The following is a 15,806-nucleotide window of genomic DNA, read 5'->3' as shown; positions in this document are numbered from 1 at the left end:
TGCCGGCTCTCTTGTACTGTCTCTGGAAATCCCCCACCCTGGGTGGCCGCTGGCTGAGCCACAGCCTGAGGCTAAGGTTCTGGGAGTGTGAGCTGGAAGCAGAGAGCACATCCTTTTAGGGATATAGGAGAGCGGTTACGTGGGAGGGCCAGGGGAGGCTGGAGAAGAATGGGCCTGTTGAGCCCTGGGCCTCTTGGGCAAGGCCAGGGACTGGCTTTAGGCTGTGATATTTGCACTGTATTTCAGAGGGTTTTGGCTTGTCTGAGAGGGGAACGGCTTCCTGAACCATGTTCTTTTGGTGGGTGGGAAGGACCACAGGCTGGGTAGTTTTTCTCAGAACTCCAGACACCCTGTAGGGGGTCTTGAGCACCTTGCTGTGAGACTGTTGGTTTTCTCATGAAGTCTATTGAGACTGACACAGAGGACTGTATCATTATTAGCCTGACCATAAGTACTGGGAGAACACTCATTATTTATAGAACACTGAGCAGTTTTTGTAGTCAAATTATTAATTTTACAGGTTCTAGGTTTTGTGCCATACTTAGAAAATTTGATCCAACTCCTTGGTTATAAAAATAATCACCCATGTTTTCTTGTATTGTTGTACCTACACAACGCATTGGGACACATCAGTGATGCATTTTTAAAAAGTGAGGGGAAAAACCCAAACACTGCAAATCCCACCACTCAGAAATAGTCTCACTAATATTAGGTGAACATTATTCCAGACAGTCTTCCAGGCATGCTTACAGATAAATGGATATAGAGAAATAGACATAAATGCTCCTGTAACATAGGGGGAATGGCAAGTTAGGAGACTGGGATAAACATATATGAGCTGCTGTATATAAAACATAACTAATAAGTACCTACTGTGTGGCACAGGGAGCTCTCCTCAGTGTTTTGTAATAACCTGTATGGGAAAAGGATCTGAAAAAGAATATCCACTCTTTATATATAATGTATAACTGATATAACTGATTCACTTTGCTGTACACCTGAAACCAATACAACATTAAGTCAACGATACTCCAATAAATTTTTTTAAATACTCCTATAAAAAGAGTATTAAAACTTTCCTGAATGAAACTGAAGAAAAAGAAACTGTAGTAAATTTAAAGGAATTATTATTATTATTTTTTACAGCTGTTTATCATGTAGGAGGAATATCCAACCATCTTAATGCTTCTCAAAGGGTGGGTTACTGACCGTGTGCATCCAAATTACTCAGGGTGGTTTTTTTTTTTCATTGTAAATGTTTATTTATTTATTTATTTTACAATATTGTATTGGTTTTGCCATACATCAGCATGAATCTGCCACGGGTGTACACGTGTTCCCCATCCTGAACTCCCCTCCCACCTCCCTACCCGTACCATCCATCCTAATCATCTCAGTGCACCAGCCCCAAGCATCCTGTAGCCGGCATCGAACCTGGACTGGTGATTCATTTCTTACATGATATTATACATGTTTCAATGTCATTCTCCCAAATCATCCCACCCTCTCCCTCTCCCACAGAGTCCAAAAGACTGTTCTAAACATCTATGTCTCTTTTGCTGTCTCGCATACAGGGTTATCGTTACCACCTTTCTAAATTCCATTTATATGTGTTAGTATACTGTATTGGTGTTTTTCTTTCTGGCTTACTTCACTCTGTATAATAGGCTCCAGTTTCATCCACCTCATTAGAACTGATTCAAATGTATTCTTTTTAATGGCTGAGTAATACTCCATTGTGTATATGTACCACAGCTTTTTTATCCATTCATCTGCTGATGGACATCTAGGTTGCTTCCATGTCCTGGCTATTATAAACAGTGCTGTGATGAACATTGGGGTACACGTGTCTCTTTCAATTCTGGTTTCCTCAGTGCGTATGCCCAGCAGTAAGATTGCTGGGTCATAAAGCAGTTCTATTTCCAGTTTTTTAAGGAATCTCCGCACTGTTCCCCATAGTGGCTGTACTAGTTTAAGCTGTGAAGAAACGTCTTCACAGACTTGTGAAGTCTTGTGTCTTTCACAAGAGAGATGATTTGCTAAAAGACCCCAGAAAAGGCATTAAAAAAACACAAAAACTTGTGGGTCATATCTATAATTACTTGTTTCCATTTTAGACAGTATTTATTGACTCTGCTATGAAAAATGAGGGCATCAGCATTTTCACAGTTTTCCCATCTCCTTTCCATCTCTTAATTGTGTTAATTCTATTATTAAATTGTCCATAATTATAACATTTAGATTCTGTTCTGTAACTGTAATCCCCATAGTTTTTAATTCTTACTTGAAGGATTTTAAAGCTTACCTATGGTTTTTGTATTCCTGGAGCCCTTCATTTTTGTTTCTCCAATGAAATTTTTCTTTTCGTCATTGTTTAGCAGCGACATTTAGCGGCATTTCATTATCATGTCGTTTCCCTACTCCCCACCCCAGGAAGGGGACTGAAGTCTCCGACTTATTTCATACTTGACAATTTCTGCTTGTTGTTTTTACCAAATCTGTAAGATGCTGGACATCACAGCTGGAAATAACGTTCATTGGTTTGTATTTTCTTTCTCTAAGAATTCTATAAACTTTGTTACACTTCTTTTACTAAATGTCACTATGGAGAAGATGAGAGCAGTCTGAATTTTCTGCCCCTTAAGTTTTCGTATATCTCACAATTTTTGGAAGAAAATACTTGGGGCAGGGGGAAGTTTCTTCTGGTGGCCTGGAAAAAGCTTCTTTAAGTTCAGTAACTTAGCTGGGCAAAGTCCCAGTATTGAACCTTCTGTGTAAACTGTTTGTGAAGTACTGTGTGTCATTTCAATGGTCGGTCTCTGTTTTTCCTCTCATTTCAGGGAAATCCTGAGGTTTCTTATCTTTGAACGTATCTTCGGTTGTGGTCGTGGGTTCTCTCTTTCAGGCACGTCAGGAACACCAGTTATCCCAACGTTGGTGTCCTGTCACTACATGCTTTCATTTATCTTTTCCATCCACGTTCACCTTGCTTACCTCAGACCTTTTGTCAGTATTTCCATTTGAAATTCCTGGCAGAATTCAGTTCTCTGTTCATCATAATCTGTGTACTAGTTTATCAGTGATGTTTTCTTGGTCTTTTTTTTTTTTTGGTCTTTTTTTTTTTTTGCTAAGCCTGCATCTCCTTTTGTTTTCTTCCTGCCTTTGAGCCCTGGCTTTATTGCGTGAGTGTTCTAATTGAGTAATTTCACAGAGTGAGGCTATAGTGAGGGATTGCTGTCTCCGGAGTGGTAGTCTCCTTTCTGTTGCCATCTTTGGCCTGCTGTCTCTTCTCATCGTGTTCATGCCAGTGCTTTTCCGCTCTCTTGGCCCTAAAATAAGGTAGTGACTTTCTTCCCACCACGTCGAAGCGAGTTTGTCCCCCTCCTCAACGACAGCAGAACCAGGGGCCGAGCATTTGTAGGGTGTTCTCTGTGGAGCCTGAGTTAGACAGGTGGCCGGATTGGGCCTCTGTTCTGGGATTTTGGTGGCGCTCCAGTGGCAGGGTTCAACCCTGGGTTACTGGGGAAGTGCTCTGTCGTGCTGAAGGAGGAAGAGGGCCCACTGCAGTTGGACAGTTTCCCCAATTCAGCCTGTGGCCTTGCAGCCCTTACTTCCCTTAGAGGGAGTCAGCCCATTGTTCTCGTTCCTCTGTCACCCGCTTCTTTGTTTTCCAGCACCTTTTCCCACTACTCCCCACTGGAAGGGGAAGAAGACTTGGCGGCAGGTTGCCTGACTCTGCATCTGGGGAGGGTTAGTTAGAATCCTCCTGCTTCCTCCGGGCCCAGCCAGGGCCGGGAGACGAGCCACAAGTGGTGCCTCCTGCATTCCTTTCCTTGCCTCTGGTTTGGAAGTTATTATATCAGATTATGCCTCTTTCCTTGTTTGTTTGCTTGCTTGCTTTTGGTAACTTTGGTGGAGGGTGGGGAAGGAGGCTGTATTTATTATTTATTTTTTATTTTTTAACTCAAAAGTTAATTATCGGGGAGGAAAAATCATGACTCCATTTCAATTCCCCATCTTAATTCAGAAATCTTTATTTTTATATAGTGTTTCAACATACATTAGCTTTCCTAATACACAGAGCTCTGGTTTTGCTTTCCTCTGTCCAGAATAAGGAAACTGACCTAGTGAGATCAGTGAGATACTTGTTCAGCTGCTCAGTCGTGTCCGACTCTTTGCAGCCCCATGACCTGCAGGACACCAGGCTTCCCTGTCCTTCATTATTTCCTGGAGTTTGCTCAAACTCATGTCCATTGAGTCTGTGATGCCATCTAACCATCTCATCCTCTGTCGCCCCCCTTCTTCTCTTGCCCTCAGTCTTTCCCAGCATCAGGGTCTTTTCCAATGAGTCACCTCTTCCTATCAGGTGGCCAAAATATTGGAGCTTCAGCATCAGTCCTTATAGTGAATATTCAGGGTTGATTTTCTTTAGGAGTGACTGGTTTGATCTCTTTTCTGTTCAAGGAGATCAAGAATCTTCTCCAACACCACAGTTCAAAAGTGTCAGTTCTTCAGCACTCAGCCTTCTTTATGGTCCAGCTTTCACACTGGGACATAACTACTGGAAAAACCATAGCTTTGACTAGACAGACCTTTGTTGGCAAAGTGACGTCTCTGCCTTTTAGTTGAGGTACTTGGGGTCGCTGCATATTGGATCCCTTCCCCTAAGCCCAGTGGTCCTTATGTTGCTGAAGCTGGCACTGTCCTGGTTACTAGCACTTGTGACTCTGAAGACAAACGCCAGGGTTTCTGAGCCCTCAGAGTCTCCACCTCCACCCTGAGGCCTGGCTTTGTCTTTGGTCTGCAGGCTTCAGGGGTTTTTATGCGCCTGTCCTGAGGTATAGGTATATAAAACATACGTAGTCGTATATGTGTCCTCGTGGCTCACCCAGACCACCTGCGTCTGTTCACCCCTCAATAGACTTTTGTGAGGACTGTCCTCTGGGGAGACATTCCTATTAGGCTGACGGGCCACAGTCCTAGAATGGGGTGAGGAGGGGGATTGGAGGAAGAACAGTCTATGTGACCATTTTCTATAGCAAAGACCTGGCAGTGGAGGGCAGTGGTGGGGAGAACCCCCGGGAAGGGGGGGGTTGGTGGCAACTGTCTTATGGTTAGTCGCTAATGCTCACAGCCCTGGAGGATGTGCTAAGGCCACAGATACCTCAGAGACCGCACCGCCACCGCCCCCTGCCTCGCCCCGACTGCTGTTTATCTGCAAGAGGAATATAAGAGAACTCGATGCCTTTCTTCTTCTTTTTAAAAAATATGTATTTATTTTATTTGGCTGTGTTGGGTCTTAGTTGCTGCATGTGGGATCTAGTTCCCTGACCAGGGATCAGACCTGGGCCCCCTGCACAGGGAATGTGGAGTCTTAGCCGCTGGACCACCGGGGAAGTCTGCTCAATGCTTGTCTTTACATCCTTTGAATTTCAGACAAGAAGGAGACAGTTGAGACGGCTAAAGATGATTCACTTAGGCCAGTCAGTGGTGCAGCCGAGGACTTTGGGAGCCATCCTTCCTGTCACTGTCTCCTCCCTCTTTCCCCTGCTCCCTCACCTGCACCTCCTTTTTATCTCTCCAACCACCTTGGTCCTTCTTTGGTATGAACCATCCATCTTTTCCTGGTTTTAACTGAAGTGCTTTGTAAAAGCCCATTTCCGACTGCCCTTGCACACATGCTGCCCCTTGGCCTGTCTTACGATGCACTGTGCTCCCACACGGCTGGTGCTTTAGCGGGCACCAAGCAGGCATAGGGCAGGTAGGGTCCCAAACACATCCTTTGCCTGTTTCCTATGGCTTGCCAGGTGGCCTTGGAAATCGCTGTGCCTTAGCCAAGTTTGTCTCTGGGAGCACTAGATCTTATCTTCCATGTTCCATTCCTCAGCCCAGAGGAATCTGAGAGGGAGAACAGCAGCCCACGTGGCCAATTCGTGGTCAGGGAAAGGACTGGATGTTAGAAGGGCCAGTGGCTCCCAGGCCCCCCAGGTCTCTGTTGCCCATTTTGCTCATATCAGTGTCCAGCCTCTGGACCAAGCAACATGGCAAGGCACTACTCTGTCCACACAAGGAGAAGTAAATGTTTGCTCATCTCTGAGACGGAGTGGGCATGGAGAAAGAGAGGCATGGTGAATGTAACAGCAACGTATGCTACAGGACAGAGCGCCGCATCCAGGCAGAGGTGCTTCTGGGCCACAGGAAGGGACGATGGATGGGCAGGTAAAATCCTGACTGAGCCTCCTCCAAGGAGGGAAGGAACTTCTGAACTTCCACAGTGGGTTGAGAGCAAGTGTGTCCTGTTGACTCTCGTTCCCCCCGCCCCCACCCCTGCTGCTGGGGGGAGGGTTAGGTCTGGCGCCTTGAAGACAGACCTGAAGCACTAAAGTAATTTACTTCTTTGAACCTGAGCCAAGTGAACAAAGGGGTGGAGCAACTCCAGCTTCTGTTCAGAGGGGGAGCCTGGTCCTCTGAGCCAACAGCATACTCAAGCCTTTGTCTCTGTAGCTTGTTTTTAATGCCTGGCCCCACTTGCTCTTCTTGCTCCTCCTGAAAGGAAGGTGGCCCTGGGGCAGCTGGCTCAGCTCTCTGGGGGGAAGGCGGGGTCTGGGGGGAGCAGCCCACCTGGGACCGCTCATTTCCATGCCCTTAACAGAGCAGGCTTGAGCTTCCTCCTGCAGCCGGGCCACGCATCGAGGACCCCTTCCCAGCCTCACCATCCAGCCACTCTAAGAGTGTATGTATTTTCTTCCTTTCTTCTTTGTTTCCTCCTAAGAATCACTTATAAAGTTCCCTCCCCCCCCACCGCTCCTGCCTTAGAATAACTTCAGTGTCCATTGGAGCAGAAAGCTCCCCTCACGTGTCTGCCAAAAGGCCAGGGTCACTGGGGTTTGAAGTGTCTTTAGTGACTCCAGGATCCCTGGACCAAGACTTCTTACTACCCTCCAGTTGTTTATAGATTCTCCTCTGACTCTCAGGTGGATTGGGGTGGGGTGGGGGGGTATGTCTGGCATGAGGGCCAGGCAGGAGGGCTCTGCCATCACTCTTGGTTGGGGGTCTCCTGGATTCCTTAAAGAGCAGATGCTGAGTAGATGCTTACCGTCACATCCATGCCCATCCAGGTACAATTACAGTATCTTGAGCCTCTCATCCTTGAAGTGTTTTTGCATGTCTCTTATTTCTTTCTTTAAAAAAAAAAATTATTATTTATTTGGCTGTGCTTGGTCTTAGTTGTGGCACATGGGGTCTTCGATCTTTGTTGAGGCATGTAGGATCTAGTTCCCTGACCAGGGATTGAACCCCAGACCCCTATATTGGGAGCATAAAGTCTTAGCCACTGGACCACCAGGGAGGTCCTGTGTCTCTGTCGTTTCTAAGTATTCTGAAGTTGCTGCAGATTAATTGGATTGCTTGGTTTTTTGGGGGTGGGGGAGCCAAAAGCAAAGATAACTTTATTGGGGAAGCCAACAGTCTTGGGGAGAAGCTGGATTCCTGTTCCAAAGAACCAAATCCCCATTTGCTGATCAGGGAGCAAGAGATTTTAAAGGGGAAATTTCAGGAATGCACTGGTACAGAGGGGTGGCTACATACAGAGGGGCACAGTCACCTTGAAATGTTCATGTGGTGGTCTGATCAGTGTCATCTTGAATGTTTTAAGTACAGTTAATTTTCAATTTCAGGGTCAGTTTGTTCCCATTTCCTTGAGGTAAACTCTCTAGATTGTGTAAGATGGAGCAGCTTACGTCATGGCTAAAGTCTGGTCGTGATTTAGTCAACTTCTTCCATCTGGTGGGGGCTCCAGTATTAAAGGATATGGCTTAGATTATAATCTGTAGCCCTTGCAGACGTGCACGCTAAGTCGCTTCAGTCGTGTCCAACTCTCTGCGACCCTATGGAGCATAGCCCACTAGGCGCCTCTGTCCAAGGGATTCTCCAGGCGAGGATACTGGAGTAGGTTGCCATGTCCTCCTCTGTGATGCATTGCTTGTTTTAAACTTACAACATGGCCTGTCCCCTGAGACACACTTGGGCAGTTTCCCTCCACGAGTCTTTAGGGCATCTTACACCTGGGTTTGGGGTACTTACTGGGACTGATAGAAACTGGGGTAGATCTGCCCAGAGACACACAGGCTTTGATGGCTTCTCCATGAGACCTGGGGCGTGTATGTGTGTATCTCCACACAGCAGGGACAGTGATTAAGTGTGCCCTGACTTTAGTGTCACTCAGACCCAGCTTCAGATCAAGAAAATTTGATTTCTGGCTTCATTGGTCTACTTACTGGCCATGGGTCACACTCCCTAATCCCTAAGCTTCATCTGTTGTTGCTGAGTCACTGAGTCAGTTCAACTCTTTGCAGCCCCATGGACTGTAGCCTACCAGGCTCCTCTGTCCATGGTATTCTTTAGGCAAGAGTACTGGAGTGGGTTGCCATTTCCTTCTCCAGAGAATCTTCCCGACCCAGGGATCAAACTCATGTCTCCTGCATTAGCAGGCAATTTCTTTACTACTGAGCCACCAGGGAAGCCCTCATTTGTTAGGCAGAGATAAGTGTTCTACCTTCTCTTAAAGGCATTGGTGAATTAGATGCTTCAGTAAAGTACTGGGACCGCTAGCAGCTTATCTCATCAGCTGTTTGCCTCCCCTTTCCTAAACCATGCAGCCCTCCCCTACTTTGTTTTAACAGCACAGCACATGCCTTAGACAAATCCCACTATGGTCCCGCAGAAAACAGACTTCTTTGTACAGCGAGGTTTAGCTGTTTTAGACTTAAGATCCACCCTGCTAACTAACCATGATTTAACTTTGGTGCTTGGTAAAGATTTGAGAGTTTTTAGTCCCAAAATAGCACTTTTATAAACTACCCTCTTGGCTGGTGCCTAATCCATTCACTGGTATATACTCACTGGAGTAATGGTTTACATCCCAGATTCTGCTGTGTGCCTCATGTGTGAGACCTAGAGCCTAGAATGTCCCAGCTGTGCTTGCAGTTGGAACTTGTGTCCTGTGTGCGTTGCAGGCCTGGTGCAAAGCCAGCCACAGTGCTTCCTTTGGCAGCTTAGTATCTGAGAGGGAATCGAAGTGGGGGAACCCTGCTAATGATTAGTCATATAATCGTCATAGCCCTGTTTTATCGAGTGCTGTCTTGCGTCTAGTTGCTTGCCAAAGCTCATGTCATTAAGTTTTCACAATAGTCCAATGATGTGGGTACCAATTTTACAGATGAGAAAACCGAGGTGTGGAGAGAGGCCACATAACTTGGCCAAGGTCACTTCTGGGAATCAGCGGCATGAAAATTCAAGCCAAGTCTTTTGACCCTGAGGGCCATAGTACACTGCATCACTGCTCACAGTGATTCTAGAATGTTGACTCTGGTTAGAGAACTTGCCCAAGATCACACACCTGGTAAATGGCAGAGTTGGGCTGCTAGCAGGCCTGCCGTTACCCACTCTCTGGTGCCTCTATCCACACCAGGCACTGTGCCAGAGCCCTGGGTGCCCAGGGAGATGTGGAAGTGACTGAAGCACCCGGGTTCCTGGGCCCCAGATTAAATAGGAGGTGCACTTCCCCCTCCTGGGATTTATTTCATAAATTAAATTATGGGAAATGACTAAGGGAAATGATTAACTAAAGGGGGAATGATTAACTAAAGAAAAGTTTGTCAGTTGTGCTACCAGAAGGTTTCGTCTTTCTCTGTTCTTTCTCATTCTTAACTCTGTTTACATAATTGTTCCACTTCTTTATTTAATGTTAAACTCATGATTCTGCTTTTTATCGCTGCATACTGTTGTGTGAAATCGATATAATTCACTTGACCACAACACATCTTTCTGCCAATGGCTTTTTTATTTTGGGATTGCTTCTATTAGTGTAAATTCTAGAAGAAGTAGAATTATTAAAGGATTGAGATACACTTATTATCATATAACTTTTCCAGAGTCATTTAGATAGCAGTGGAAGTGGTTGTTTAACCTCACTAACATTTGATTTTTCATCTTTTAAAAAAAATGTTTTGCTATCTTAATAAGTAGCAAAGTAGCACCCTCCATCTTTTAAATTTATATTAAACCAGGGAGACCAAGTTTTGGGGTTTTTTTGGTTTTTGTTTTTAATTGGCTGTACTGGGTCTTCTTGCGGCTTTCTCTAGTTGGGATCGAGTGGAGATTACTCTCTAGTTGTGGTGTGGTGGCTTCTCTTGTTGCGGAGCATGGGCTCTAGGGCATGCGGGCTTCAGTAGTTGTGAATCACCAGCTTAGTTGCCTTGAGGCATGTGGAATCTTCCCGGGCCAGGGATCAAAAATCCATGTCCCCTGCCTTGGCAGGAGGATTCTTAACCACTGGACCACCGGGGAACTCCAAGACTAGTCGTTTTCATATTGGTTCCCTAATTTAGGTAGTATAGAAATAACTCTGGCATGTTTGATGGTGTATATTTTCCCCAGTCTGCTGCCCCCCCACCTTTTAGTTGTACTTTCCCTTTTTTTTTTTTAGATTTTTCCTTTGAAGGATTTCAAACATATACGAAAGTAGAGAGGGTAGTATAATGGATTCTCATCACTTAGTTCCAACTCATGCCTAGTTGTCAACTCATGCCTAATCTTAACTCATCTGTACTCTAATGCAAATATTCCCTCCTTTGTTATTTTGAAGCAGATCCCAAGTAAAATACTTAATCCAGGATAATCTCAGTATCTCTGAAAAGATACAGACTTTAAAAGAAAAACATAACCACATGATTTGCCTGGTGGTCCGCTAGCAGAGTTCACCTGCCAGTGCAGGGGACCTGGGTTCCATCCCAGGTCTGGGAAGATTCCGTGTGCAGTGGGTAAACTGTGCACCACAGCTACTGAGCCTGCGCCCTCGAGCCTGCACTCTGCAGCAAGAGAAGCCACCTTCATAAGAAACCCACGCACGGCAACTAGAGAGTAGCCCTCTGCTTGCCGCAACTAGAGACAGTCCATGTGCAGCAAGGAAGACCCAGCACAGCCAAAAAAAAAGTTAATGAAAACACACACACACACACACACACACACACACACATAGTTTTTCTTTCCCTTTAAAAAAAAAAATTACATATAATTATTTGACTGTGCTGTGTCCTGGTTGTAGCACTGGAGATCATCAGTCTTTGTTGTAGCATGCAAACTCTTAGTTGTGACGTGTGAACTCTTAAGTTGTGGCATGTGGAACCTAGTTTCCTGACTAGGGATCGAACCTGGGCCCCCTGCACTGGAAGCCTGGAGTCTTAGCCACATGGACCACAAGGGAAGTCCCTACTTTTTAAAAATTTAGTCAGACCTGTTGAATTTGTTTTTATTTTCTGTTACAAAAGAAGGACGGTTCTCAAAAGTTAGGCAGAGACTTAGAGAAGGGGTGAAGAGTCAGCTTTGGTACTGACTGGATCCAGAGTCTGAGGAGAGACCCTTCTGTCTGGAGCAGCCCTGTGGGTCTGGTATGGAAGGAAAGGGTGGGTCTCTCACCTGGCTCTTCGTTCTTGCAGGCTCATCCATCACCATGAAGCTGCTGTGCCCAGCCCTCCCCAGCTACTTCCTGCTGACCCTGCTCAGCATATGGACCGCTGCTTCGGAGGCTCGTGCTGTGTCCACAGGGATGCCCACCATCAGTGCAGCCTCTTTTCTGCAAAACCTTATGCATCGCTACGGGGAGGGTGACAGCCTTACCCTTCAGCAGCTGAAGGCCCTGCTCAACCACCTGGATGTGGGAGTAGGCCGGGGCAACATCTCCCAGCCCGTGCAGGGCCCGAGGAACCTCTCGACGGTAAGGCCTTCAGCTCCACCCGGCACTGACTCTACCCTTTCAAGGTTCACAGTCTAGGTGGGGGCCAGGTGAGCCTTGATGACAGAGCAGAGGGGCCACTTCTTGCCCTGCAGTCTGAGTCAGCTGGTCTGAGACTCCAGCTGCACCTCACAACCTTCTCCATGGGTGTGTTGAAGCCCTTAGCCCAAGGCAGCTATGCAGTAGGGGCTGCCCACCGTCCAGACCCTGCCACAGAGCTGTACTGGGAGCTCCTGGAACTGCTGCTAGGCTGGGGCTCCTGGGTCAGCTTGTGTTTCTAACAGAGTTTTTGCAAAGCCCTTTGTCCATCATCCTGGGTGAGCCTCAAAGTACCTCCAGGTGCAGGTGGCAGATCATTATATCCTGTATACAGTGAGATGAATGCTCAAACTACCGCACAGTTGTACTCATCTCACACACTAGTAAAGTAATGCTGAAAATTCTCCAAGCCAGGCTTCAGCAATATGTGAACAGTGAACTTCCTGATGTTCAAGCTGGTTTTAGAAAAGGCAGAGGAACCAGAGATCAAATTGCCAACATCCACTGGATCATGGAAAAAGCAAGAGAGTTCCAGGAAAACATCTTTATTGACTATGCCAAAGCCTTTTACTGTGTGGATCACAATAAACTGTGGAAAATTCTGAGAGAGATAGGAATACCAGACCACATGACTTGCCTCTTGAGAAATCTGTATGCAGGTCAGGAAGCAGCAGTTAGAGCTGGACGTGGAACAACAGACTAGTTCCAAATAGGAAAAGGAGTACGTCAAGGCTGTATATTGTCACCCTGCTTATTTAACTTACATGCAGAGTACATCATTAGAAACGCTGGACTGGAAGAAACACAAGCTGGAATCAAGATTGCTGGGAGAAATATCAATAACCTCAGATATGCAGATGACACCACCCTTATGGCAGAAAGTGAAGAGGAACTAAAAAGCCTCTTGATGAAAGTGAAAGAGGAAAGTGAAAAAGTTGGCTTAAAACTCAACATTCAGAAAATAAAGATCGTGGCATCCGGTCCCATCACTTCATAGGAAATAGATGGGGAAACAGTGGAAACAGTGTCAGACTTTATTTTTATGGGCTCCAAAATCACTGCAGATGGTGACTGCAGCCATGAAATTAAAAGACGCTTACTCCTTGGAAGGAAAGTTATGACCAACCTAGATAGCATATTCAAAAGCAGAGACATTACTTTGCCAACTAAGGTCCATCTAGTCAAGGCTATGGTTTTTCCTGTGGTCATGTATGGATGTGAGAGTTGGACTGTGAAGAAGGCTGAGCGCCAAAGAATTGATGAGTTTGAATTGTGGTGTTGGAGAAGACTCTTGAGAGTCCCTTGGACTGCACGGAGATCCAGCCAGTCCATTCTGAAGGAGATCAGCCCTGGGATTTCTTTGGAAGGAATGATGCTAAAGCTGAAGCTCCAGTACTTTGGCCTCCTAATGCGAAGAGTTGACTCATTGGAAAACACTCTGATGCTGGGAGGGATTGAGGGCAGGAGGAGAAGGGGACGACAGAGGATGAGAAGGCTGGATGGCATCACTGACTCGATGGACATGAGTCTGAGTGAACTCCGGGAGTTGGTGATAGACAGGGAGGCCTGGCATGCTGCGATCCATGGGGTCACAGAGTCGGACACGACTGAGCGACTGAACTGAACTGAGCTGAGAGATGGGCTTCCGTGGTGACTTAGACAGTAGAGAATCCACCTGCCAATGCAGGAGATGCAGGTTCAATCCCTGGGTTGGGACAATACCCTGGAGAAGGAAATGGCAACCCACTCCAGTATTCTTGCCTGGAAAATCCATGGACAGAGAAGCCTGGCAGGCTACAGTCCATGGGGTTGCAAAGAGTGGAACACTACTGAGTAACTAAGCAACAACAATATACTGGGATACAGCAGGGACCGGGATTAAGACTTGGGTGTTTTAGCTTCTGATTCTCTCTTCTGTCTTCCATGTCATCTTGGCTAATCAGAGTCTGAGGCCGCGTGTGGCAGCCAAATATAAGTCACCCTGCAATGTCTTCATACATGTCCTCTGTTCCCTGTGCTGAGTGTTGTGAGAAAGACAGAAAAAATGAGTCATCTTCAGGGAGTTTACCGTTCAGATGGGGAGCTCAACCAACTAAAGACAGAGTTAGCTGATACTTAGATGAAGTGTTAAGAGGCTGTGGGTTGGAGAGTCATTTTCAGATTCAGAAATGACAGGAGTGGGTGAGTATGGGCTCACTGGTCAAGGAAGCTCTGTAGGTGGGGTGTTCTGGAGCTTCACCTTGAAGGAGAGCAGAGTTCAGAGAGGTCAGGTGGCCAGAAGTGGGGGACCATGTGGCGTAGATGTGGAACCATGGGGGCATGGTGTACCTCTGAGTCAGAGGGGAGCCTGCCCCGGATTGGGGCTCTTGCAGCCTGACCCCAGCGGCCTTCTGGTGCAGCACAAGGATTTTGGGGGTCACCAAGTCCAGCCCCCAGCTTTGTAGACCCAGGAAACCCTCCTTCATCAGCCCTCCCAGAGGGCTGGCTCGTTAGACACAGACCCACGTAAAACCACACTCAGTGAAAGACTGACGTGTGAGTGTCTAATTAGAAGTGAAATGGCAGTGTTTCAGGTGAATGGTATGTGAGAACCACTTAGCTGATGCCTCCCAGGGAACTGAGAGCCCAAGCCCACTGGGCAGCCCACGCCTCTCCCTGGCAGACCCTGAATCTTCAGGTACCCCTCCACCCTTCCCCAGTCTCTGCCAGCACATTCTGCAGGCTACAGACATTACTGCACATGGCCCAGGAGACCCCTGTTCCCGTAGACACCTGTGCTCAGTGGCTCTGGAGAAGCATCTGAAATCTGCATTTTACTATAACAGCTCCCAAGGCTATTATGATGTGGAGCCACATTGGGTATCTGGGAGAAATCTTCAGGTATGCACAGAGGCATGTTTTCCAGCAGCCACACCCTGGTCATAATGATTGGAATTCAGTTGTTGCCAGAACTTCTGGGTAGCCATTCATAGATGGGCGTGTGGAAGGCATGTCTGGGTGGCCACCTCTTAAGTATAAGTAATCTCTTAAGATTACTTATCAGTGTTTTAAGTTTAGGGACTACTTTGCTCTCATCCTTGGAAATTAGCCTGCAGATTCCATGAAAGTTAGACAGGTCCGTCTTCTATTCTTCATCTTGGAGGGCTCCTCAGGGGCAAGATGTGACCTTGGGTCCTAAGAGGCTTTCTGCCCCTCCCTCTTGGTTTCAGTGCTTCAGTTCTGGAGAACTCTTTGCTGCCCACAACCTCAGCCACCAGTCGCGGATCGGGGAGCGTGAGTTCCAGGAGTTCTGCCCCACCATCCTCCAGCAGCTGGACTCCAGGGCCTGCTCCTCCGAGAACCAGGAGAATGAGGAGAACGAGCAGACGGAAGAGGGGAGGCCCAGCTCGGTGGAAGGTGAGCCGGGACGGGGAGGCAGGGCCTGGTGTCCATGCTTGTCAGCACAGGGACCACCGGGCTGATCAGATAGAGCAGCTTGCTGAATGATTAACCGGTTATCTTCCTCTTATCATCATCAGGAGGGGTGAACTGAAGTAATGTCTAAACTGATAGCTCCCATGCTCACGAGACCAGTCCAGCACGTCACCAGGCTGGGCAGTGTGGCTGGTGAGCAGTCAGGGTGAGGCTTTTGGACCACTTTTCCCTTTCAGTTTTTATTAAACTACCAGGGGGCCAATGCCTTGGTTTTTTGAGTTTAGCATTTAAGGCCTTTCACAGTCTGCCCTCATCCCCCTTCATCCACCTACCCTCCTCCTCTGCCTGGACCTCTGCTCCAGCCACAGTGGTTTACGTGTGTGCACGTGGCTCCCTTGGGCCTGGATGGAGCTCCTACAATCCTGTCCTGCTGGTGTGAGCTGCCAGCATTTGGTACCTGGCACATGCCACCTGTGTCCTGCCTCACGTCATTATTTAACTCCTGTGGTCTTTAGCTTTTCATGGGTTCACCTGCCCCTCCATCTGAAAGGTAAGCTGCTTT

The 15,806-nt window shown here is 47.0% G+C and overlaps 1 protein-coding gene across 4 annotated transcripts in view; it reads left to right on the top strand.

The window, feature by feature from the left end:
• The window catches only part of SLC39A14 (solute carrier family 39 member 14), a 51,325-nt gene that overhangs the window by 22,410 nt on the left and 13,109 nt on the right, over positions 1-15,806 (top strand). For all 4 annotated transcript variants that reach the window (XM_069576015.1, XM_069576016.1, XM_069576017.1 and 1 more), the window contains 2 exons: positions 11,496-11,773; positions 15,040-15,226. In XM_069576015.1, coding sequence (XP_069432116.1) covers positions 11,510-11,773; positions 15,040-15,226 — 451 coding nt within the window. In that variant the 5' untranslated portion in view covers positions 11,496-11,509. The remainder of the gene's footprint in view (positions 1-11,495; positions 11,774-15,039; positions 15,227-15,806) is intronic.

The sequence above is a fragment of the Ovis canadensis genome, chromosome 2, assembly GCF_042477335.2.
Source record: "Ovis canadensis isolate MfBH-ARS-UI-01 breed Bighorn chromosome 2, ARS-UI_OviCan_v2, whole genome shotgun sequence".
NCBI lineage: Eukaryota > Metazoa > Chordata > Mammalia > Artiodactyla > Bovidae > Ovis > Ovis canadensis.
The sequence above is the reverse complement of the archived record's forward strand: the minus strand, read 5'-3'. Positions and strand labels throughout refer to the sequence as shown.